This window comes from Acanthaster planci, linkage group LG09 (assembly GCF_054643075.1).
Source record: "Acanthaster planci isolate LZ-2023a linkage group LG09, COTS_SCS, whole genome shotgun sequence".
NCBI classification, from domain to species: Eukaryota; Metazoa; Echinodermata; class Asteroidea; order Valvatida; family Acanthasteridae; genus Acanthaster; species Acanthaster planci.
The window spans coordinates 2336035-2361825 of record NC_141785.1 but is presented as its reverse complement, the minus strand read 5'-3'; the positions used below and the strand labels follow the sequence as shown (position 1 = coordinate 2361825).

Below are 25791 nucleotides of genomic sequence, written 5' to 3'. Positions count from 1 at the left end.
TCAACTCGGGTCATTGTATCAGGCATAAAACAGTTCAAAGAAAAACTGTGTGTGATGTTTGGAATTGTGCAAAGTAGTAACATCCTCATTTGTCACAAGGATGACTTCATTGTGGATGCATGCAATTACCTTACACATGTAAAGGGTTACATGAGGGTGTTGAATAATCTGCCAAGTATCCATGTCATGCTGATGCTGGATGTTCAAGTGGGGTGCTTGTTTTTTCTTCTCCAAACTGTCCTCCAAGAAGGCATTACAAGATTATGGGTTATGGATACATGCCACTGACGCAACAATGTTTAGAGGGAATTGACCTGGGGTTTTTTTTGTGAAGGGGTCTTAATGAGTGCGAGGAAATCAGAAATTCACGCTGGAAAATGTTTCCTACAGAATAAATTCCAGTGATTGAATGAAAATATGAGTTTTCGTGTTTACTTTTATACAACTGTTCTCAGCCAGAGAGCGCCAATTTTGTCAAGTGTCCCAACCCAGTTAAATCTATTTCTTTTACGACAAACCATGGACTTTAACCATTGTATTACTGGAAAACTTCTTAACAAAACCATGTTTTTTTGCTGGGAAATGTATGCCATTCTCTGAAATGCAAGTTTGCATGAGACACAGTTTTTTAATGACTAATTTTGTATGAAAACCAGTCACAAAAGCGTATTTTATGAAATTTCACGATCACTCCCTGTGATGAAATAGCCCCTTTGTTACTTATGAACTTAGGTTTCCAGTAAAAGTCAACATATTGTTGGCCAGTCTTAGCCAAATTTGTACCAAGTCTTTGAACACTGATGTATTCAAGGGAGGGGAAAAAATTACAAACTTTGCAAGGATAATTGAACAGTGTATCAAAATTTTAAAAGTTTATTTACGATGGCAAAAGTAGGTCTAATATCAGGGATTTTTCTCTATATATTTCCTGGTTACAACGATAATTTGTATTTAATTGCAAGCAAAACTACAAGTATTGCTAAGATATTACTGGCCCCGCTTGTCTGGCTAAGATGCAGGCAGTAATCAGGCATTTTTGGAATGGTTTCTATTATTCGTCTGACTCGGCGGTGACCATAATTGAAAACTTTGAAGTGCCCGAGTTGCAAACTCCTTCTGTGTCCTTCCTCTATGGTAATAGTAGGAACAGTCTTCTTTCCTGGTACATGAACCATGTTTTCTTATTACACATCTGTCTGGGGATACATCATGTACTTTCTTATGGAAATATGGTTTTATTGCCTGTCATAAGAGACTGGTCTTCACATCTCATGGAAGCTTCCCCAGTTGGAATGTTGGATTTTTTTTTATGTTGGATGAAGCCACTTGAGGATTCCTCAAAAGTGCCATAGGCACTGTAGCTCGTAAGCCTGAAGAAACCTTTTGGGAGGAAATCCCCAGAGGAATGTTCGTGTAAAACCCACAAAATTACGTAGGGACTGAAAACCCAATCCACATGTGGACCAAGCCAGGAATCATACCTGGGCTGAGAGGTGGAAGGCAAGGAAAGAACTACTATGCCAACTTGACCCCAAAAAGCTTAAATTATTGAAGTTGTTTCCCCAGTGTGTTGTATAAAAAAACACATTGCCACCTGGCCAGGCATGCTTGAGTTGAGAAAAAACAACATACATGTACATCATTCAGTGAAATACGCATTTCAGTCAGTGCTGTAATATGCCAAAGAGAAATTGTTGCTAGGTAACTTGTTAGTGCATGTAGGTACATGTATAACCTATAGCCTGGACTGAAAGAAAGGGAATGACTTTAAAGTTGGATTGCTTACTGATGAGCAGTGAGTGCCAGATGTACGTTGCTGATAACTAAACTTGTGTGCATCATAATCCTTGACCTGTGACATTTAGACTTTCCATGAACATGCAGTAACAAAGCCCGAGACTTTCAGCTGACACACCATTGACCCAACATACAGAACTGCAAGACCAAACTGGGAGTACAAAGAATTGTACAAGAGTGGCAATGTTAACACTCGTGGGACTAGACGCACCAAAATCACAGGCAGAGGTTTGGGATGACAAGAAATCATCTGTAAAACACTCTCACTGTCGGGACCACAGAATAGCAACAAGATGAATAGATAACAATTGACAGAAATATCACAAACACACACAAGTGTGTATTTGCCTGCAACTGGGGACCCCCTATTGTTCCTCTTTTGTTTGTACTTTAACTTTTTTACGAGACCACCCATATGTTTTGTACACAGTTGTCAATCGGGGACCTTCTGTCAATCAGGGACCTTATTGTCCTCTATTGTTCAGGGTCCCCAATTGAATGCAGAAACAAACTCACTAACACCCATACATGAACAAGAAACATTTGGAAAAGTTTAATCCTTTCTCAGTTGTCCTTTAGGGGAAGTTTCAGACAAACTGTTCATAGCTTAGTTTATAGTGTTTTAAAACAAAAAACTTAATGGGCAAAATTCAATTTGTTTTTTCTCCCCAACCCTAGATAAGTTAATTGTACGGGTAAAATAGAACTTTAGAGCCTTGTCTTATTTTTCTTCCCGTCCACTGACCCTACAAAATTTCATGCTGTGTTCGTTAATCCAATAAATACAAATACGCCGGCCTGTCAGTCAATCAATGTTGTTGGGCTGTGATGATGGATCAACAGTAGTTCTATTCGTATTTGTGACACACCATTCAAAAACCAGGCTGAAGACCTGTATTAAAGCTACAATCTGGAAAATGCTACCAATATAAACATGGAACAATGCAAATTTGCCAACTTCCATTACCCGTAAAACAAAGCTTTCTGCCGGCAAAGGTTTTTACTGTAGGTTGCTTTGAAGTATAAAACTTAATAGTGGGGGAGAATAGTTGTAAAATATCCACATGTATATCACCTACCTCATCTTGATGTTGGATTGTTGGGTCATGTTTTAGAGGGTAAGCTTAGTGGACTATGCTCCAAGCATTATTGTGCAGTAAAGTGAATTCTGCTTCACTAAGGGAATTATGAAGGCCTGCGAAAGTGTAACAATGCAAGAGCTATGGGGCACATATTTTAAACAGTGTTGTCATTTGGTGGAAAATAGAATTCTATACTCTTTACGAAACTGAGTGCAGATAATAAATGTTACCTGCGTAACATTTTTGTGTCATTTTGCTGGGTCAAATGTAAAAGTTGTTGTTTTGATTAATAAATGGGAGAAAAATTTTGGGAAAAAACACAAATTTTTGGCAAAATGGCCCTGCACCCGAGAGGTATCTCAAAAGCATAGAAAATCTGCATATCTGTGATGTACATTTGAGAAGATATCGTTATGCACTATTAGGGTGTTTTAATGCTCGTCTTGGGTTGAGTTCAGAAAATTCAGTCCAATTTTTGGAGTTTAGAGATCATGCCGACCAGATTTGTTTACTGCAGCCTGCAACAATACCTATAAAGATTGGACAAAGAGAAATTTAGACAAACTTGGACATCGAAAGTCAGGCTGACCGGAGCCAAACAGTCAGGACCAACAGCGCGCTCCAAACTGAACAATGCATGACTTGTTTGGGATTAAATTTAAACGGTTGCTGAAGTCAAACACTGCACCCATGATCTTTGGAAAATCAGAGAAAGCCTGTGAATAAAGACGAAGAGGAGCTTTCATGAAACACAAACAACAAAGGTAAGAAATGCTTCCAAATCGGCCCGGGCTATTCCACTCAATATATTCGTGTGTAATGGCCCATACGGTGGTCGTACCACATGTGTGCCTGCTTTTACAGGATGAGCGGACATCATATACATCATGCACATGAACATGTATTTTACATTTGAACATTCCGTGGGCACAGAAACTGTGCGTGTTCGATGTCGATGTTCTTCTCCGTTCAAGATGCACCAAAAGGTTGCCTGACTGTAATTGTGAATTCTCAAATGTACATCACACAGAATGCCATCATCCATTTTTATATTCACATTTGGAAAACAACAACACTAAAAATTTGTTTTTATTATTTGCAATGAAAATATTGATACATTGCCCATACATGCTGTATGTCAATATCATACATAAGTACAGTATTGTTAAAGCTGTAAACAGTTGAGTTTTTGTCACAATATTTTGTAAAAACTGCAAAACTCATAAGAGACGTCTGATTTGAAATTAAATTACTACTAGTAATTTTTGTATGCATTGGGTGCTCTTTTTTGTCCATAAGCAATCTGCACAGCATGCCTTTTCCAGTGTTAAGAAATGTTGAAGCTAATTGTAAACTCTGTGACAGTATAAGCATCAGAGTAAGGACAGCTGTGAGGAGTACACAAATTAGACAACTGAACTGCCAGAAAGGTGAAAGAATTTGGCCAGATACAAGAAAAATGATGCCAACAATTCCAAACTAGCCTCTGCAAAGACCCTTCATGAAGGAACAAGTTTACTAAACAGTTAAAAGCCAATTGTTGCTTTATAAATGCCACACTGAAGCCTAGAAACTTTACTCACGAGGCCAGCCATAGTAAATTTGAAACGGTGGTCAGATTTGCCTGAAAAATTCCCGAAACTTTGTGGATTTTGAAAACAAAGGAAAACAAAGTTTCTGCTCCTCATTATAGCCCCTGACAATTATTATGTAATGCTCAGTTTTGTTACCCAGGAATTGCTTAGGGTCCTTGAGGTGATTTATCTCTCAGTACAATGTTTAGGCCCTCACAACCGACGATCAGAATAATGAAAAAATAATGTCATGCATACAGTATTCGACTTCCTGTATATTCAAGAAAAATATTAATTTGGTAATTCTGCCACTCTCAAAATTTGAAAAAGTTAATTGAATGGCACACAAATTTAGAGGTGCATCACATTCGGATTTGACGGGATAATTGATTTATGTGGCCAATTATTACCCTTCATACCAATATTCAGCCGCCTACCTTGTTTGAAAAAGACAAGCCTTCAACAGGCTACTAAAACAACACAATTCACAGATGCAAAAATGTTGGTTCAGCACCCAAAATTTAACATGCTATATTAAGGAAACTGTTGAAGCTGAAACTTTGTGTTCTTTGGTTCGGCTTGTTTTGGTATGTCATTGTATTTGTCAATGTTTTCACGCAAATTGAATTGTGTCCCACAGGAGGTGGCCTGATTGCATAATTTGGCATGGAATGATGACCCTTAACACTTGTAACTAAAGAAAAATTCTTGTTTATACAGACTTTAAGTACAAAACAACAAATTTACAGATGTGAACACCTTAAATAAGACAAAAAGAACCTATACATTAACCACTTCCTGCCGGGGACTCGGGGATCGGAGACGTATGGTTTATATGCGTGGCCAGGGTCTCCGAACTTGGACAGGGCCCTGTAACAAAAGACCGTACTCCGAACAAAAGACCATGCTGGGCATAACCAACATTTTTCACTCTCAAAAGTGGTGATAATCCAGCCTTGTTTTGAAACCGTATACCAGGGTTTGGGGCATTGAGAGCGAGCGGATTACCACCAGGGACAAAAGCGCTCCACCACTGCAGCGATGAGCCACACAGCACCGCTGTACGCTAATGTGGCCCCTATTGAAAAGAGGTCAGTGCACTAAGCCAGGTTCGTGAACAAAAGACAGTTATACAACACCGCACAATCTGGGCTCTGTTTACAAGACTGCTGGCCTGGCTGAAATACTCGGGCGTCAATGAAGGTCACCTGTCAACTTAGAGTAGTGGCTAAAGATTACTTGGTGCGGCTATAAATGACCGTTAAATGAAATGATGAATTTTTGAAGGATTTTGAAAACGGAAAAAATGCTAGTCATGCCAGCTCAGCATCATCAACATTGAAAAATGCCCCGGCATGAAGTGGTTTATAGCAACGTGTCATCAAACAATGCCATGTGCAGGATTATCTTAGCAGTCATTTATGTCTGCTGTAGATGATGACAGATCTCCATCTGTTCTGTTGATTTCCATGTAACGTTTGATTTTTTCCAATATATATTCTGGCACCTCAAACACCTTGAGTTCTGTCTCCTCTAGCAAGTGATTGTCCCTAAAATGAACAGATAAACAACAGATATTCAAGCATGACGACACCTGCATCATGTAACCTCAAGTAGTGTCTGTCACAAAGGATAATAAAACAACAGAGTTGACTCATGCTAGAATGAACTCAGTTGAGAAGAAATTCTGGTTAAAATAAACACAAATCATCCATCCTGAGTACACAGTGCATGTGCCTCATTACTGTGCAGTCAAAACAGGTTTATTTGTGATTAGATAATAAAATGGCTACCCGCAGCATGAAAAGTAGTGTTCAAAGTTCAGTTTATTAAAGTTTGGCTGATTGTTGAGCTTCCTAATATAGTTTGCACATCAAAAATAGGTTGGATCATTTCAAAACAAGTTTAATTTAATAAAGTAACCCCCTATTGAAAAGCTTAATCCACAATTTACAATTCCCACCGAAAGGATATCAATGCCCAGTTAACACAACTGTCTATTTATGAAGGTAGTCTTTGAAAATGGGTCATCAGACCTGAAAAAAAGATTGAAGACTCTCTCTATCACATGCCAAAATACCAAATTTCTCCATGTGTCATGGTGTGTGCATAAGAAAGTAGTGTCTGCCAGTTATTTATGTTTCTCATTGCTGTTACAGATCCATGTCATTGTGATTTCCACAGGCATACTTTTAAATACATATAGTTCTTCCAGCTCTATTCATGGTGACAATTTGATTTCCAATGAACAAATCATTTTCTCACATATTTAACCAATGTGGTAATGTAGTATCACTGAAGAAACCACATGTTCTGATGTACAGTACATGCCATATACTTGTAGTCCTCAAACACAATGCATGCACAATGAACAAGAATGAACTTTTGGTCAACTCTAGCTGACTTCATACAAACAGGAGTCAATGCTTTCTGATTTCTTTTGACATTTAATATCAGTCTTCAAATCCAATACTACCACTGCGGACTATGCCAATACATGCCACACATGCACGTACATACCTATATTCCTCTGTATTGGCCAGCTCCAAGATATCTTCTAGCAATAACATGTAGGCTTTGCCACCTGTAGCTGGCATGAGATGATGTTCATATAACCACTGCTTGTCATCTTGATCTCCAGAGTACTATGCCCAAGGACAAGAAAATAAAAAAGCCTTAAGAGTCAGCTTACACAAAAAACCCCAGTACAATAGTAAAAATCCTGTGACAGACTGTGGACCTACGGGCAAAGTTAAAACACTGTGAATGCCCTGGTTCATGAACTGTCTGTCAGAATGACAGTACAGAAGTAACTGATATCACATATCCTCCAATTATCAATAACAGCATCTGGATATGGAGACACATTTCAAGCTTCTGAAAACTGGGACAAAATTGAGAAACTAAAAGCCTACAATACCACTTGCCTGAACATCATCGCAGGCTTGATAGGTACCCTACTTTGAAATACAATACATCCCCAAAAGAAACCAGCTCAGCCTCAACAGCAAGCACAGAATCTTGTTACATTCAGTATTAGGGTTAAGAATTATATTATATTTCATGAAATTCAAACCAAGAATGCTAAGAAAATTATACGCTCTCTAATGTGCTGAACTCTCTTTGGTTAAGTTCATTTCTGGAGACTGTTTGATTTAATAAAGTTTCAATAATTTTAGTCACAATTTAATACACATTACCTACAATTAGGCAAGTCTGCCTATGATTGGAAGAGTGTACCTGTGAGTTAATCACTCTTTTTCTTCACCACTTCCTGCCAGGTGGAATTTGCATGTGCAGGATGAGTTCCAGGGGGATTTTCAAGATGTTTCGTTTTCAAAATTCTTCAAAAATCCACAACTTCATTTACTGAATGTTTTCACCAACACAAATCACTGTCTGGTGTCTACTCTAATCTGACAGGTAACCTCCATTGATGCCAGAGTATTACAGCCAGGCCTGCTGCCCAGTTAAAAGAGCCCAGATTGTGCGATGTTGCATAATTTCCTTTGGTTCCGAAATTGGCCCAGTGCATTGCAGAATGCCAGTGGTGTCTTTTCAAATGCCTCTGGATTAGCATGCAGCAGTACTGTGTCGCTCATCACTGGAGTGCTTTTGTCCGCGCTGATAATCCACTGGCACTGAATGCCACAAACAGTGGTATGCTGTTTTAAACCAATGAAGGATTACCTCCGTTAATGCCAACTAAAAAAAGATGGCAAATCCTAGCAACTTGGTCTTTTGTTCTGACGACGATCTTTTGTTACAAGGCTCTTTTGTCCGATGTTGGTTACCCTGGCGATGCATACAAACCTAAAGTGCCCAGTTCCGGAAACCCCAGAGGCAAATGGTTAATAGGTTTACTTTCAAGTAATCTGTTGATTCACTGATTCTATTCAGCTTACTTTGAAGAGGTCTGGGTGTTTGATGTAGAGCCTGCCTCTCGTGTTTCCTAGTCCAAGAGCTCTGAATTCAAGATTGAAGAGATGTTACAAAGTGTGAAAACATCAAGACAGGAAAACACTATGTGATGCTCTATAGTAACTCTCCAAATATCATTAGTGAACTTCCTAATTCAACGATACTTCATGGAGAGAGCTGGTGTTTATGAACTGCTGACTATGACATAAGACCACCAAAAATGTTAGCAACAAAGCCACAGCAGCTTGACGATAAGCTTCTGGGTGCAAACAATTATCAATAAGACATTTAACTGTTTTCTATACATTTGCCGGAACTATTGTAGCTGGGCCCATCAGCTCAAATCATAGGTCAATCACAAGTCAAGTCAGAGTGTATAAACAACGGTAAAGGAATGTCCATGTCACAGTTCATGTGAATAGCAACATGTAATACTTGAGACAGAATAACTTATTAACCCTTACCCTCCTCAATCCTTCACCTGTTGGAGGACTGAGGAGTGTTAGGGTTAAGGCTTCTGGTGGTCTTGGCTCTTTTTGATGGCCGTCACTGAAAATTGCGCCACAATAGGAGGAAATTCTTGACAAAGCTGCAAAAAAAAAAAAAAAAAAGAACAGAAAGTACATGTACTTTTGGAGGTTATGAAAATTGTTTTTACTTACTTGTTTGCACGAGCTCCCATCACAAACTTTGTGTTCTTTGTAAGTCGAGCTGGGTCCCATTTTGGTCCTTCTTTTTTAACAACTTCTAACTTTGGTTTTGCAGCTTTGTAACCTCCACCACCAGTTAGTGGGATCTCATCTGTGTAATCTCTGTGATGTAATGGTGGCCGGCCTTTCCGCTGTGGTGAGAAAAAAGCCAGTGCTTTTGATAAAAGAAGCTGATTTCACAAAAAGCCAAGTCACACCTTAGAGTAATCTATCCATGTACAGGTACTATCACACCGCACCAACCTCCTGTACCATTTAGGTACATCAACAAACCCAAAGAGGGAGTTATTCATACAAAGAAAATGTACAATACAGTAATGCAGCTCAATGCATACAGGCATATGTATGTGTACGACTGCACGTGTCAAAGTGGCCTATCGAGTCGCAAGACCATGTGCACGTGAGTGTGCATAGTGATTATTAACACACAATACATGCAAACGTGTGCATGTACTTGTATACACAGCGCGTGGGCTATGCCATCGTAAATGTGTGCATGCACGCCATGGTTAAGGCTAGAAGTTGCCTGGAAAATTTTATTTCTCCGTGAATGTTCACGTCAAAATACAATTGTGAGGTAGTACTACTGGTATGATACTGCAGCAAAACATGACATGGCATGTTAACATGTACCAAGACTTAAGCATCATGCAATGATCATAACACAATATTGTTTGCTGGCATCAGTTTATTAGCATCTGGCCCTGAAACATTGAACAACCCCCACAGACACTTGCAAACAAAGTACATGTAGAAGGAAGTCATAGGCCTTTTTCTATCATCCTTCCTTTGCTTGAATGATGTCTTTACTCATAGAGAAGTTAGCACTTTAATTAAACTACTTGGATTAACCCTAACCCTGTCACATGCAGCACAGTGCATCAGGTGGAAAAGGCTTGATGCACTTGGCAATCAATGGCAGCTGAGCAAACTGGCCATGTTGAGACTATGAGAGCTAGTTCCATTGACCAATGCCACTATTGAATCTTCTGGTAAATCGCAACCACAGACTCCCAGGCTGTTTGGCCTTGGGGAGAGTTGACCTGTTGGATCTTGTAACACTGGGCAGGCAAGCCACTTTGACAACTATGATGCAGACTGATGTGTCTGGTAGGGTTTCTAGCCAAAGTACCTTGAACGGTTAGAGTTAAAGAACGTAAGTTGAAACAGGGGCCATTCCAAATTTCCAGTGTTTTTAAATTTCAAATTTTTTTCGAAATAGGGGTGGATGGCTCAAGGAAAGTAATTGAAAATTGAAATTCATTTCTTTTATTCCAAACAAAAGTAAACCAAACCATCCTTTGACCTGCCTAAACTATTGTATGCGACTGAACTGAACTTCATGACATGGTAAAACATACATCTACCAGTACCTATGCATGTACTGTACATGTTACATGTACACGCACGTTGAGTTCATGCATTACAACACCACCGCGCGCTGGCGTTCCAATGTATACGAATGTTGTCGCTCCCATTTTTGGAATGTGAATGATCTGTATGCATTTGCGTAAAAGACCATGGGAGCATGTGGTTTTTCAGTAGACTTGTATTACTTCAACATTTGTAATGGTCAATCTTCGCAAGCAGGGCACCAGTTGCTCGTTACTGGTTTACTCACATGGATTGCTGTTCGGAGCGCATGCATGTACATGTACAATGCACATGCATGCAATTTCATGTAGTACGCTGGACTGGAAGTCTTAGCACTGGACGACAAAATCACTTTTTTGTTTATCGAAAATGGGGGTGGGTGGGTGGATCAAAAAATTGGAAACAAATTGAAATTTAAAAACATTGGAAATTTTGAATAGCCCGTTAGTCCAATACACAAACCTTTCGTGTCTGTATCTGTGGTGTAGGTCTGAGAGAGAATGTAGGTGCCTCACCTGCATCATCGTCAAGTTTAGGATGCTGTGGATGTAAAGTAGCAAAACACATTTACAAATTTCAGTGAAAAGTTACACCTTTTGATATTTTTCACCCTTATTTTGGGACAGCCATTCTATTTTACATGTAGAAAAGTTGCAGTTACCAGTAGTAGGCTAATACGTGTATGTGTACATGTATATTCATGTTTCCACTACAAAACAAGAATTAAAATGTAATGGTAAGAACAGTCAAAATGATACTCAAGAACTCTTTGAGTGAAATGATACAAGTCAAACCTTTGGCACTGGTTCTTCATTGGCCCAGCTGGAACCCTTGTGCTTGAAGTTAACGATATGACTGGCATTGCTCATACTGTTACTCTCTGATGTTTTACTGTTCTCAACTGAGCATTTTCCCTGGGGCTGAAATATGCCTTTTGCCTGTCAAAAGAAAATGTGGTACTTATACATGTACATTACATGCATCGTACTTACATTTACTTAGTAGAGATTCTCATCATCTCTAGTCCTTCCTGACATCATTCTCTAGACTAAAACTATATAAACATAGATCATTAAGGTCTTCAATACTGGTGTCATTGTTACATGCTGAAAAACTCATCTGAAGCTGAACCCCAGACTAATGCACCATTCTCAATGTGGAATTACACAAAATACAAAATGAAATAAATGTCTACTAACATGGGGCTCAAACTGAGAATTGTTACTGAACCATTTCACTATGGTTGCTTTTATTCAATTCAGACAGTAGTGTTTCATTACTTAAGGCTGATTCAAGGCAGAAAATGTCCAAGTCTGTGCCCCTCCCATATTTTCCTCAATCCCACATTCCAGCAGCCACGAAAAGACTTAGATTTAACAGCATGAAAGATTAGAACTATGCTACAAGTAGCTACCGGTACACTATTTTCTTTTTGACGGTGCCTGCTTCAACCAGATGAGAATGATTGAAACAGAAAAGTAATTTTGTTCTCACCTTTTCCATGAGGTACATGTGTACCTCATTAAGTGTACGTGTATGTAAGATTGAATAAGCCTGTTTCAATGTAAACTGTATGACGAAGACCTTGTTCAAATTAAGCTTACATACAGCTTAAGTTGCTCCAAAACAAAAGGAAAATGGAATTAAGATCTCACAAAATTATAGCTATGCAGGCATTAGAAGCAGGATAAGACAGCTGTCGCACAAAGAAATCAGAACTTATGACAACCCATTATTTTGATCCTACATTAGAATGTCTCTGACAAAAATTTTGCTAGGATTGACACAGACCCCGTGAATTTTTTCAACATACACATACATGTACACGTAACAGGCCACTCAAGTCCATATACATGTACATGTAGGTAAGCAACTTGCATCAACCTTTCCCATTTAAATGAAGAAAACCAAAACAAACAGTACATACTTCTTCCAGACTATTTCTGAAGACTGACAAGACATGATCTTCAGTTACTGAATCCTTTCCATTATTGTCTTGGATATTTTCCACTGCCATTTGGAAGAATGTAGCATATTGCTGGAACACTTTTTGTATATCCTTGTTAATCAGATGCTGCAGCGTACCACGTAGAAAATCTAATGTAGGAATGGGATTGAAGGTACTACCACCACTCCTAGATCAGGGAAAAGAACAACCAAAAGTAATAACTAATGGTGCAATGCCAGATAAATACCGGTATGTAAAGTACATGTACATGGACCTTCTGCATGCACTTTAAACTGTGTGGAATTTTAAAACCCAATTTAATTAACTCTCCTATTGTCTGTCTGCCTTTAACTACAGGACAACAAGTTTTTAATTATTGTGCTAGATTGATTTTAATAATCAGCTGAATTTTTCCACTACTTTTTAAGCAACAGTAAAGTAAGCAAGTGGTCTGTCTTGAGGAATGTTTTAAATAAAGGGTTTGTACAACTTTTGCACGGTGTGTTCTCTTTCACTATCTGAAAGTAAGTCTTTATTTTGGTGAAGCGGTTTTCATCGATCAACTAGAAAATGTAACCAAAAATAAATTCAATTTACTAACTGAATTTTCAATACACCGAATGTCAATGATAGTTACCGTACCTTGTTTTGTAAGACATGCCAGGCTGACGAACAAGGCGATAATGTTTGTGCACAGGAAAGGTCTTCAGAGTCATACAGTAAGGGTTACGCTGTCAACATATCAATCATTACAGAACATTACATTGAAAATATATGTAGCATACATTTCCTCAGCAGTAATTAACATTACATGTAAGTTGCATATGACAGTCTTCAACAAAGTAGCTCAATTGTTATCGTCTTTGACTTCTCAAATTATTTACATGTATTGAGGGCTTAGAAAAATATGAATAAAAAAATATTTTTCTTTCACAAACACAGCGGATCCTAAGCTAATGCTCAGAGGCAATGCCAATAAGCAGGGTGTATTTAACAATTACTTTTTATCAGTATACATGTACATTTATATGAGTAAAAAATATGTCTGTTGTACATGTACAGGTACACTAGCCTATGGAACATGTACATACTAGCCTGAGGAACAGGTGCCCCGTTCATTTGTGTAAGAAATGCACTCTTTGCAACAAGAATGGCACTCAGAATCAAGGCTGAATCAATCAAGTTTTGATCTGAAAAAGGGAAAGCCAAAAAAATGTTTCGAATTTGCCATCTAACGTGGGCAAGGCACAATGCATAGTAACAAGCAATCAAGTGAGTGTGATGCAGGTATGGTTGACTGAATACCAACTCGTACATACATGTATGTATGTAGAGTGTACATGTTACTCAAGGGCATGTCATCATGTAAAGTGTATTCCTCCTGCCCAGTTCCTCAAGCATCTTTGTATTTGATTTGTATTTGTCAATGTCTGTGAGTTGAATGTATGCATTGTTTGTGTTCATCAAGGCTGTAGTGTCCTGTGGGGTAAACAAATGAAAATAAATAAATAATTCATTGATGGTATGGATATTCATGTTACCATGGTCTCGTCATTTACATGTATTTTATGTGTTACAGGGTTTTTATAATGCCCATAACATGTGATCCACAGCTCACAATTTTTACAAAATGCGTTTTTGCCACTGATCGTCTTACAAGGCTGCCATCAAATATAATTGCTAGAATTTATGGAGTAAGTACATGTACAGGTGTACATGTACATGTATGTAATGAAGTTACACATTAGATGCAGAAGCAGAAGAGCAATCATTATTGTAGTCTGACCTGTGATAGTGCTGGTAATAGCAAAACCATCTTGAGTTGCCTTAAAGAAGCAACCCCCAAAGGAACCATACAAAATTTCGATTGAGATCAATGGTTTGGATTGCAATGAGACTGATTGGATTGCTGATGCATTTAATGATTACATGCACTTTGTGACTTGTGCACAAACAGTCACAAAGGATTTGCCAGCCACAGCACCCACTGTTCTTCCGGAGAGGTCAAATGAATGTGTTTTCAATCTGGAACTAGTCTTGGCTGCGTTTGTTGAAAACACACTCCTGACTATGGATGTAAGTAAAGCTACAAGGGATGATCAGCTCAGCTGTTGTTTATTAAAAGTTGCTTGCCCTTCCATCCTTCACTCATTGAGAAAAATTATAAATGCCATTGTTGTATGGATATGTTCCTGAAGGATGGAAGAGTGCCAAAGTGGTTCAAATTTTTAAGTCTGGCAATACCTCCGATATAGGTACATGTAACTATCATCTGATTTCTATCTTAGCAATCGTACTGGTAGGTAAGATTGTGGAGGGGCAGGTCCACTATTTTTTTTCTATTTATGTGAATTCTATGCCCTCCTTGGTCAGTGATGGTATTGTTGATACATGTACATACACAGACGATACAACTCTCACAGTTAATGGCAAGACTACTGCAGATGTTGAAAGACAGTTATCTATTGCACTGAAACAGATCTCCGCTTGGTTGAACTTAATCGCCTTGTTCTAAATTATAATAAAAACTAATGTGCCCTAGCAACCTTTTGTTGCTAGTTTAAAATCTGAAATTAGATCAGCAACCTCCCTTGGCTCATTTAACTTAAGACACTGATAAAGATACCATTCTAACCTTGTAAGTTACACCTTATTTATTAAGTTGGTTTTGATAGTGTATCATATATGTATTAATTTTTTACTGTTTTAAATTAAATTCATCAATCTTCTTTAATTGTCATCTTTGTTAACATAATACCATCCTGCTATGTAACTCCATTTTATTTTGTGTATCTTAAGTTACATTTACTTCTGTAGGTACACATATTTGTGTTGTAGATTGCCCATATACATGTATGGCATGTTCTTCTTAAAATGGACCAAAATGCAACTCCGGATGTCATTTTTAAAACTTCTAAAAGAGTGACTTTGATCATGTAAAATACAAATTAGCACCTTCAGTTTTATAAAAATGATTATTTGGGGATAATTGGGCATAATATGTACTTATGGTGGACACGTGGTTGGCTACCAATGCAAATCAAATGGAGTTGAAATCATTTAAAGTTTTACGTCAAAGTGTTTACACCAAAGGACCTGATTTCAAACTTTCTCTCAAGATGGAGAATTACATGTATGTATATTTTTCGACTGTTGTATTTTAAAGCACCTAAGAAATAACCTTAAAAAATATAAGCCACAAAAGAAATCACAAAATTGACAGAAAATGATGAGAAAAGTTTGGCTCTCTTCATTCTCTTACCATTTATAATCACTCTCACTATACCAACATATTTGCCAGGTCTTATACCTTTCAACCACCGAAAATAATCTTTAAGTTGGCTGCATAAAAAATTTAAAATGAGTGCAATACGTTCATTGCGAACATCATATTAGACAGAATTTTGATGACGTTCGAAAATTTTGACAAAAAATGCATGACACACGAGAACGCCGAAAATGCTGTCATTTGTAGTGCTTGAAAATTCCATGTGCGATGTTCATTTTGCAGCATATTTTGGAGATATCCCCGCTGAAAATTAATCAAAATTAACAACTCTGAGCAATTAGATTTTCGTCATGAATTGTATTTTACACGTATGTCTCAGACGTCATTCAGAATGACTGATTTTCTTTCGAGAAACATTGGTCTGAAGAGAAAAATCGCGGAGCATCACCATTCCGTGGAGGGGCTCATGAAAATCGAATGAAAAAGAGGGCGCACTATCTGGGTTGATTTCAAAGGTCAAACAGGCCAAGATGCAGTGAAACGTTTCTCTAACAGCACCGTGAGATAATGACGGAAGCCGCAAATCGCCACGATCGGTATTTTGGACTGCGGTTTTCGGAAACGTACTTAAAAAAAGTGATTGGTCTAGTCATAAAAGGATGATGGCTTGGCGGCGCTTTTTGTACTTTTTGTTAAAGCTTGTGTTGTACATCTATTTGGATTTTAGTCGAATTTTTTTACACTACTGACATTCACACTGAATGACGTTCACAACTGCAGACTTTGGGACCCGATTAAGTGTGAGAGATATTTTTTAATTTCGTGATTATGGTTTTAATATGCGTAAATATTATCACCTTTCGCCACATATAAATCTGTGTAAAATAACCGCAGGGATTATTACTCCTCGGTAAATTTTATTGGCTAGGATTTCAACAGGTTGTTCACGTCCGTCAAAAATGCTTACGTTCGAGACTTTAATTAATTAACTCCAATTAAGTTGAAAGATGGAAACGGTCATCATTGTTCTAGATATCAGCCATAACTTGCCTCATTACGTGTATTGGGAATTAATTCACTGCTGTTTACTTCATGAAAAATGAGCCCCCAAAGTTGAACATTATCTTTTGGTCCATATTTTGAGGAACCTGTATATGTACTTGTTTCCTTGTTCTAATATTTTAAATATTCAGTTTTGTAAATGTCACCTTTTTTAGTATTTTTATCTCTTGTAGTTTTAATTCTCAGGGCCCTGTGGAGGACCAAATCAAAATGTGAATGGGCTACCCTGATTAACAACCAGAAATAATAAAGCTCGCTGAAAATTTTACACCATGAAACCAAGTCTTGGAATGGCAATGGTCTCTGGGAGAGCCAGGCATTGACCTGCCATCTGACCGTCAGTTTGAGATTCTGATTTTTTTGTAATTTTCTGTTAACCCACTGTTTTGTAAAATTTCACTGAATAATATTTGAGTACATGTACCACTTTCAATAAGGCCAAACAAAATAAGAGCTGTGCTTCTGGCTACCTGCCCCAACCTAACAAATCGCGCTGACCCTACATCTTTTTACTGACAAAAGAAATATGAATGAAAATAAAAAATACCCTCATGCTTATTTCGGGGGTGTGACGGCCCAGCTTTGTTGTGGAGTATGTCGAATTTCATTTTTCACTTTTTTGCCATTGACAGGCTGGATTTTCCTCGATTTTTCCATTTTTTTCTTGTTCTACTGAAGCAATGCGATAGCCAGGCCAAACTTTGCACGTCCCCATTTGGACACCGAACAGTACTAAAGCTCCGTATGCGCACAGGTCTGACTGAATTAACTGTGCATGCACATGTTCAGTATGGAGCGCAAGCCTCGTATGTTAATAGTATCCTGGGAAGCACTAGGTCATTGTGTTGTGATTGGCTGCCAATGAAGCATCAATATTCATACACGGCTGGGGTCTGCTTAAGGGCCCTAAGAAAATTTGGAAATGTAGATGCATTTTACAGCCTCCTATTGCACCTGTTGAGTGTTGGCCATTTTTGTCTTGCAATTTAGGCTATGTATATTTTCAATTCTATTTTTTGGCTGAAATTCCCGCAGGTTCAAATAAACTACATGTAGTAATAGGTATACCAAAATTGTAAATATCGAGGTTTGTAGAGTGAGTTGGCCTTTTTCCCAAATGATTTAACCAAACCAAGTTTTCGAAATTTTGATTTTCTTTTAAAGAATGCACATCGCAGTCCAGGCTTTTGAATTTTCTGGGTGCCGACTGCGTTGCTTGCCTGTGCATTCCATTCACGTCCATTTCAGCATCCATTTTGTGAGGATTGGTCTTGCCAAAGACTGTATCCAAGTCAGAGTCTCTTTGGACAACTGTACATTTGTGTTGCACTGACATTTTGATGAATTACTGTCCAAAAACTGTTTGAAAGCCGTACAAAATGATGCAAAACTGCGCAATAATGCAAGACACAAGAACTTTACACGTTCCACACCAGTTGTCACGAAGCCCTCTATCAGCAGAAGCAAAATTTTACTACCTTATTTCATGTCGCAAATTTACAGCGAAATGTGTGCTACCACAAGTTCCAGTGGAGCTTGTTACATGAGCTTCTGCTCATGCAGGAAAGGCTGTAATGAGTCCCACTGACACATGAATATTGATATACATGTACATACGTATCATTAGCAGCCAATCACAGCACAATGACCAGATGGTCTGAGGATGCTGTTTACAAACAAGGCTTGCTCCGCACTGAATAATGCCCACACATACATGTATTATACACTGTACACATGTCCATGTACATTGTTGAACAATAAATTCAGTTGTGTGCATACAGCGCTCAAGCACTGTGTCAGGAAAGAGGGCATACAAAGTGTGGCCTGGCCGTTGCGTCGGTAAAAAGAGAAAAAACAGCAAAATCGGCGCTTGTGCAAAGAAGAAAAACAAGGAAAATCTGGTCTGTCAATGGCATATTCAACATGTTCAACAAAAAGCGAATATCCACTAAAAAGTGGAGATTTCACACCCTGTCCTGCACAAAACTGTCCCACTTTTATCCCAGATTTCTGCCTGTGCTTTCTGATTCTCTTCTGTCTCATACAAATTTTTCAATTCCTCTTGATAAAGCTGACGAATGAAATCATATTACACCACACCTACAGATGCAAGTGTTTTTAGAATCCTGAGGCATTCTCAATCTACACGTATTATCTTACATGTGTGTAAGCCAACACTCAGGATGTCCGTCAAGCAAGTCATAAGTAATTCCAGCCTTGTATTACATGTACATGTAGTTCCACAACCAAAACACAAATCTATTGAGATATTTTCCCTTGGGACCACTGAGGTACATGTACTGTACATGTATGCGTATAATTACCTTGTTTTCAGAGTGTAAACATGGCACCATACCAGGTACTATACTGCTTTAAATTGCTCATCACACACAACTGAAAGATGCCACAAATTTAGATATTGCTTTACCTGGGGATGACATGTAGGGTATTGATTTTGATCTACCTTGGACCCAAACCAACTTATACCCTTGCCAAGTCAGAGTTGACATGGGTCTGAGTCAGCAGAGGCCAAGTTGGTTTGGGTCCGAGTTGACCTGATCCCAGGGTACTTACCACTATCTTTTGGGGTTCTTTATTTTCTTGTATGTCTAGTAGGTCATTGGAAGCTGTGCTGCAGGAAATCAGAAAGGAAATGATACATCATGGACCTATTTGGTAAGCATACATGTACAGGGAACTACAGAAACCTGCAAATTCTTCATTCATGTAGGATTTCAAAGCATATGATTACAACCCACAATTGCAAGGACTTCACTACTTCAACAATGAATGAATTGATCAATAAAAAAACCCTCAAACCTCATCTCATTTTCAGAATATCATACCGTGAATGCTGCAAGTACACGTACATGTAAGGTGCTTTACAAGTACTATAGCCTCTGACAGTTTTAAAAACAAACACTGCACATGGCATTCTCATGAGTCGTGTTGTGAGCAACTGGTACACACATGTACATGTACATGTACTTGTACATGAGTGTATGCAAAAATCCCAACATTTTCAAGCCTTGCTGTTTGTACATTTACGTGCAACTATTCAGACTATTGTAATAGGCTTGTAATATAATGATGCCACGCTTTGTTTACATGTGTGCTTTCCTGTGGTAGTGAGGTGGGATGCAGTCCATTGAGTCCCCATAGGAAAACACACATGTACATGTACATGTAAACTAACAGCGCATGACATCAAATTATGTTTTAGGTCCATTGCATATGCACATTTTAATTAAATCATCGGAAAGCAAATCAACTATAAAAATCAGTACTGCATATACAAGTGCAGTTGTATGTGGTACCTTTGGCTTCAATTTGTATTTTCATTGGCCTAGAACTATCACCTGACTGGGCAATAAAAATTCTCCTCACCATTAGATAATACATCATGACCTTTGCCTTGGGAAATAGAATACTTTATGGATCACCTTGAAAGACTAGTTTTTGCTACACCACTCCAAGCAGTCACTGGCTGGAGCGTGAAATGTATGATCATGGACAGCCTTTTTGTCTCAATAATGATTTTGTGCGTGTGAATAATGAAAATCCGTGGGGAGTTTTTGAGAAGGTGGGCAATGGACACAAACAATCCCATACTTTTATTCCCATAGCCAAATCTCCAATACCCCCCATAACCCTTTTCAGCCATTCAAATAATTATTGCTAATTTTGAGTCATGTCTGACAATGAGCATGTCCATAGTCCTGTTGAACTTTACCTCTTGACTTCTCATGTTGCTTCTTCTTCCTTTCCTTAACCACTTGCTGCCGGGTTCAATTAAAACGGCCATGCACAAAAACGAGTGTTTTCAAGATTGTCCGTTTTCAAAATTCTTCAAAAATTCATTACTTCATTTACTGGACATTTACATGGACACCCATATGAATGACTGTCTGGTGGCTACTCTAATCTGACAGGCAACATCTACTGACGCCCATGAATTTCGCCAGGACTGCTGCCCAGATTGTGTGGACTTGCGTAATTTTTTTTGTTCTCGAAACTGGAGCAGTTCACGGGTGGCGTCTTTTTCGGTATTGTGTTGCTCAGCACTGCAGCGCTGGAGAGCTTTCGTCTGTAGTTGTAATCCTTCGCATTGAATGCCATATATAGTGGTACAGTGTTTAAAAAAAGGGACAGATTACCTCTGCTATTGACAACTGAAAAAATGCTCTTCAAGTCCCAGCAGCTCGGTCTTTTATTTTGAGTACAATCTTTTGTTACAAGACCTTGCTCCTTTGTCCAATTTCGGGTTCCTCAGCTATGCGTACAAACATAAGGTACCTGATACCGGGTCCCCCAGCGCGAAGTGATTAAACGTAGCTTGGGGTTTAAATTTGCACAGTCCCAATCATGCACAGCCACATGTACAACTTACAGTGATACTACATACAGCCAACAGCCCCTTGAACCGGTCAGCTCACTCAATCTTGTATCATACACGTCACCACACTTACACGGTTCCAATACCATGAATACTGTAACCATAGCCTATGATCAATGCATTACGGTTACCTTAACTATAGCCACTGTGTTTAACTTTTGGATGTATGGCATGTGCACGTGCATGTACATTGTCCATTTGGGGAAAAAAAAGATATTTAAATCAGAAATGCTCTTGTTGAGCTTAAAGTTGCCATCTGTTTCATGTTGCGATACAAACTGTACGCTAATGCACGGGGAAACTATCGATAACGTCAACATGTACCAGCCAAGTGCTCCATTTATAATCGAGCAAGTAGTGTGTGCATGTGTATGCCGATAACTGTTTTCTGAATGGCACAACGTACGGTGTACAACTCAACTAAGTCACAGCTAATGGATATTGCGCAGCTCAGGAAACAGTTATCAGCATAAGCGTGCACACTCCTCAGACCCAATTATGAATGGACCACTCAGCCAGCCTGTAGATATTTTCCTTGTCATTAGCAGGATTTTCCATCACTGAAAGTTGCCCCTCACTATCTGCACTAGTGTTTGGACATGAAGTAAGCCCTTGGGATGAGGTTGAGACTTGGCAAGAAGAAGACTTGCACAGTGAGCATAAGGGCCTGTGCGCGTGGGTGTTTGTGAGTAGCATATCCAGAATGCAACCCGATTGAGAAGTCGGGGTGATTCATGGTGCACACGATAAACACAATATGATTAGAATGCACACCTGACAGCCTACACACAGTCATGAAATTGTGCTGCCCTGTTTGCTAGTTGTGAAGAGGGGCATAGGACTGGTGTTTATAACCCGCCAAGGATGTTAGCATAGTAGGGAGCAGAAGCTTATGAATATGATTTCACAAACAAGAATATGTTTAAGAGGGAAATATCGTACAGATCAAAGTGGAAAATGACCTGTTTTAATTTTCTTTTTTTTAAGGCAACTGCTTGTTATTTCTGGGAAAAAAAGTAATTTTTAACACCATAGCAGTCCAGAAAAATTTCTGGAAATCTTTTGCACAATGTATGGTAGTTTCAGACCCTGGACCAAGCATTTTTTTTTTTTGTAAATGTGAGATTTTTACTCACCAATTTCCACCGTTTGTGTTTATTACCTTACGCATGTGTCAGACTTGTTTTCATTGCGCAACTGTCCTTGTGGTGTAACTTGTAAGCTGATACCTTCAAGAACACGACATGCACTGCGCTGTGTAGCTAGTTGTGACCGATTGCAAGATCTTAGAATTCCACCCCATATGAGTGAAATCAATTAATGGAAGGAAAAGCCTAGGAAGGGTACTAGGGAAATGTAAGTTTTGGGACTCCTGTTTTAGTTACTCTTTCTAATAAACATCAGCCCCGAGAAAGAGTATTACTCAGGAAGTGTCATGACCCTATTTGGGTTACATTTGGAAGAGTTAATCAGGAAAAAATGAGACTTTCATACCATATGTCCATCAACATAAATGCACGGTCAGCTTAACACACAGTCACACATGGCAGACTGTACAGCGATGTGTGGGCTCTGTCAATGTTGCTGTTTTTACCCCATAAGCCTAATCGCAAATGCCACGAGAGTTTTGCGCAATGGCAGAGAGGCATTGTAGGAAGGAAAAGGGACACATCCACGCAGTATTAGCAATAAGGCTTATTATATCACTCAAAATTGAAATCCTGAGTCTGAGTAACTTGGATTATACCATATATGAATTGCCTTTTCAATGGTCAACATGGTCGGACGATAGTACACATACTACTGGTCCAAGTAGGATGGGTAACTCTATGATAGCGGTATCACATTTCCTGATTGAAATACATGTAAAGATTAGTTATTCATCTTCCTATAATATCCTATCCTTGCTGTTGTTTGACTCTCACTTTTAAACTTGATTCATAAATTTTGTTTGTGGTTCAATTTATTTTCCCCTATGATAGCTTAGAATGTCTGTGTGTGCACCGTAATCAAGCGGAGTGGAGTCTCCATATCGCGGTATCAAGAAATGGTTTCTACGATGGCCTTTGAAGCACTTTGTTTGTGAATAAATAAAGATAAAAGAATGATTTTGTTTTCAGAGGGAACACAATAGCCTCATTTTGTGATAATGTTCAATTTTCCGTGTAACTGACTCCATTTATCCCAGTCTTTTCCTTAAAGATGCCATACGCTGAGAGAACGAGATGGAAAAAATTACACTGCATCACCTTACACTTAATCCAGCTAGGAATGACTTCTTTTTTTTGTCCACCAGAACTTGTTTACCCCAATCTGAAATGTAGCAACAACTTTGACATTCTTATTACTGATATTGGTGTTTGCAGAAGGAATAATAAATAGCTTATATGGTTATCGCAAATTTCATTTTTTGGTGGTCTCATTCTTTTATTGATGTCTGAAACAATTGTTAAAAATGTCTCCTTTCTGAGTTTTAAGTCTCCAAGAGTTATGACCATCTCAGTAGACCTGAACTATTTTATTCAAAATTTAAATAAATTCTAAATATCAGTTGCAAATTCTTTAAATTGTATAAGAAAAGAAGAAAGTAAGTATTTGCTAATCGCCCCGGGCATGGAGGGTAAAAGTACGATTGATACAAGTCTATTGCAATGGAGATTGGGGACGTGCTTTACGCACGCAAAACGTTTTGCAGCACAGAAGCCCTTATTTTGACTCCAAAGTGTGCCGTTAGATACCTTTGGCCATTTCAAAATTGACATATGGACCCTAGCAACAGATATGCAAGGACAGGGCTGCATTAGAAATACAGTGTAACTGCTATAGAGATACATGTAGATGGTAGGTACAGGTAATGACAGACATGGTCATGATGGTCAAGGAAATTTACAAATTTTGGAAAATTTACATTTTTTTTTTAAATTATCAAAACTTACATGTACCATGCTTATGGAAACATGCAGTATTTTTCACTCTCTTTTAATAAAACTTATCCTCAGGCCATAAATAATTGATTACCAGGACGAATCCTGCTGATTGGGAACTCACTAGCACCATCACAACATTCAAAATTTCCGATACCGCGGCCGTGACAATACTGTACTTGGCCTAGGCCTGAATGGAGACTAAGTCAGTAAGTGTTACATGGTTTGACCATGGTTCAAGCTAAGCTGATGCCAAATGGGCCTAATTTCAAACAGACCACACTCACTTTATTACACCGAAGGACTTCATTTCCGTCTCCCCTTGTTCCATTGTGATGATGAATTTTAGTGCAAAACGTACAAGTACTACTAGGCCTAAATCATACCGGTACGCAATGCATTCTGCTTAGGTTGCACGCTTTAGTAGTTTACAGTCAGTCAATGTAGTTAAAGCGCGCCCTCTTGTGTCATCCAGGGTAAGCCCGAGCTTATTTTATTGCGACGGAGTGCAAGCCCACTCAGGTATCTGAAACAAACGTTAAATTATTGTATAGTCCCTAATCTTTCAATTTCTTTTCAATTTTCTGTGGGTTAACCGATTACATTTTGAGTTACATGTATTCCCACAAAACAAAATTACCCCCCAAAAGTGATTTTTCTGAAGTCTGCTTCCAGCCGGCCACTTTTCAAATGGCAACCCCGAACTTTCTCAGGTACTTGGGACCACATTTAAATTTCAACCCTATTTTTAGCCAGTCTGCTCTCAGATGAAAGCAAAAAGACCAAGGGAATTGATCCTGGCAAAGATTTACACAATCTCAAAATTTTGGGGGCTATGCAATCTTCTTTTTCAAAAGATACTGGGGTACGTTTCATGTTAATGAGCTGGCCAGAAATTCTCACTTGAATTAGTCAGTAGACTGCACCCTACAGGTAAGGACGCGCAATTAGCAATACAAGCCATAACGCCCCCTTTTAACAATAATGAAAGGTTGATTTTTTAGGTCTATTTTACTTACCTTTCTCTCCAAAGTGGGTAAAAAGCTCCCAAATGTAGCCTTACTACTCAGATACATGATAAAAGATTAAGAAACCACCACAGGAGTATACTCGCGCATTTCTCGGAAGCATTTTCATCTAGTGTTCTTTTTAACATGTTTGCGCAAAACAAATTCCAAATCATAGGACAGGACGAAGCTGGATCCACTGGCCATGCCCTCATCTCTGTGATATTCCTAAGACTATATAGTGAAAGTTGAATATAGTGATACACCAGTGCTGCACAATAACAGTGATCACTCTCAATCACTCATGTCTGGAGCTACAACTGTTTCTGGCATGTGCTTTATTACAACGAAAGACGCAGGTCAGGGTGTTGCATCATTCCTCATACAGCACATGTACCAATAATAAGTTCCAATTGGATTAAAACTCGAGCTGTGCGCAAACTTCGGTTCCATGTAACTCTAAGGGCCAACCTTGTTCCCATGAGTTTGATCTTACCACACCATGTTGGTTCCCACCATGCTCTGCATGATCCTAAGCCCTGTACTGTGAGATTTACAGAATTGCAGTTGTTGTGTTTATGCACAATGCAGATTTGCACGAGCATGCAGCTTAAGCATGCAACTCACTTTAAGTTTATGCATATTCATTCTGAATAGCTGGTCAGTGTCATTTTTATATTCTGTCGAGGTTGCTCTTTGGTGCAGTGGGTGTGGTTTATTCTGTTGAAGTGAGACTCCAAGCTTTTCATGGCGGAGGTAGCAAGTTA

The 25791-nt window shown here is 38.7% G+C and overlaps 1 protein-coding gene and 1 long non-coding RNA gene across 3 annotated transcripts; one reads left to right on the top strand and one right to left on the bottom strand.

Moving 5' to 3' along the window:
• Positions 1 to 2326: 2326 nt before the first annotated feature.
• Positions 2327 to 24463, bottom strand: LOC110987553 (deoxynucleotidyltransferase terminal-interacting protein 1-like). 2 transcript variants are annotated; one of them, XM_022250364.2, is made up of 10 exons: positions 24305 to 24463; positions 19272 to 19329; positions 13049 to 13137; positions 12386 to 12593; positions 11253 to 11396; positions 10921 to 10998; positions 9037 to 9215; positions 8359 to 8419; positions 6974 to 7098; positions 2327 to 6003 (listed from the first exon to the last, which is right to left on the bottom strand). In XM_022250364.2, exons 1-10 carry the CDS (start codon positions 24346 to 24348, stop codon positions 5862 to 5864), a joined length of 1128 nt encoding a protein of 375 aa, XP_022106056.1. In that variant the 5' UTR covers positions 24349 to 24463; the 3' UTR covers positions 2327 to 5861. The 2 variants fall into 2 exon arrangements, with proteins under 2 accessions (XP_022106056.1, XP_022106058.1); XM_022250366.2 differs by having other exon boundaries at positions 19272 to 19324; positions 24305 to 24455.
• LOC147798014 (uncharacterized) lies at positions 19310 to 23494 on the top strand. The gene is made up of 2 exons (XR_015426286.1): positions 19310 to 19373; positions 21684 to 23494. It is a non-coding gene; the product is annotated as an uncharacterized LOC147798014 (long non-coding RNA).
• Positions 24464 to 25791: the final 1328 nt, after the last annotated feature.

What these genes read in the sequence shown, in the direction of transcription:
- LOC110987553 (XM_022250364.2), bottom strand. Translation starts at nt 24,348, where the DNA reads ATGGAACAAGGGGAGACGGAAATGAAGTCCTTCGGTGTAATAAA. An exon ending in AAGAACCCCAAAAGATAGTG is followed by an intron (nt 13,138 to 19,271) that starts GTAAGTACCCTG and finishes ATATGTTGACAG; the next exon opens with CGTAACCCTTACTGTATGAC. An exon ending in ATGAAGAACCAGTGCCAAAG is followed by an intron (nt 10,999 to 11,252) that starts GTTTGACTTGTA and finishes TTACATCCACAG; the next exon opens with CATCCTAAACTTGACGATGA.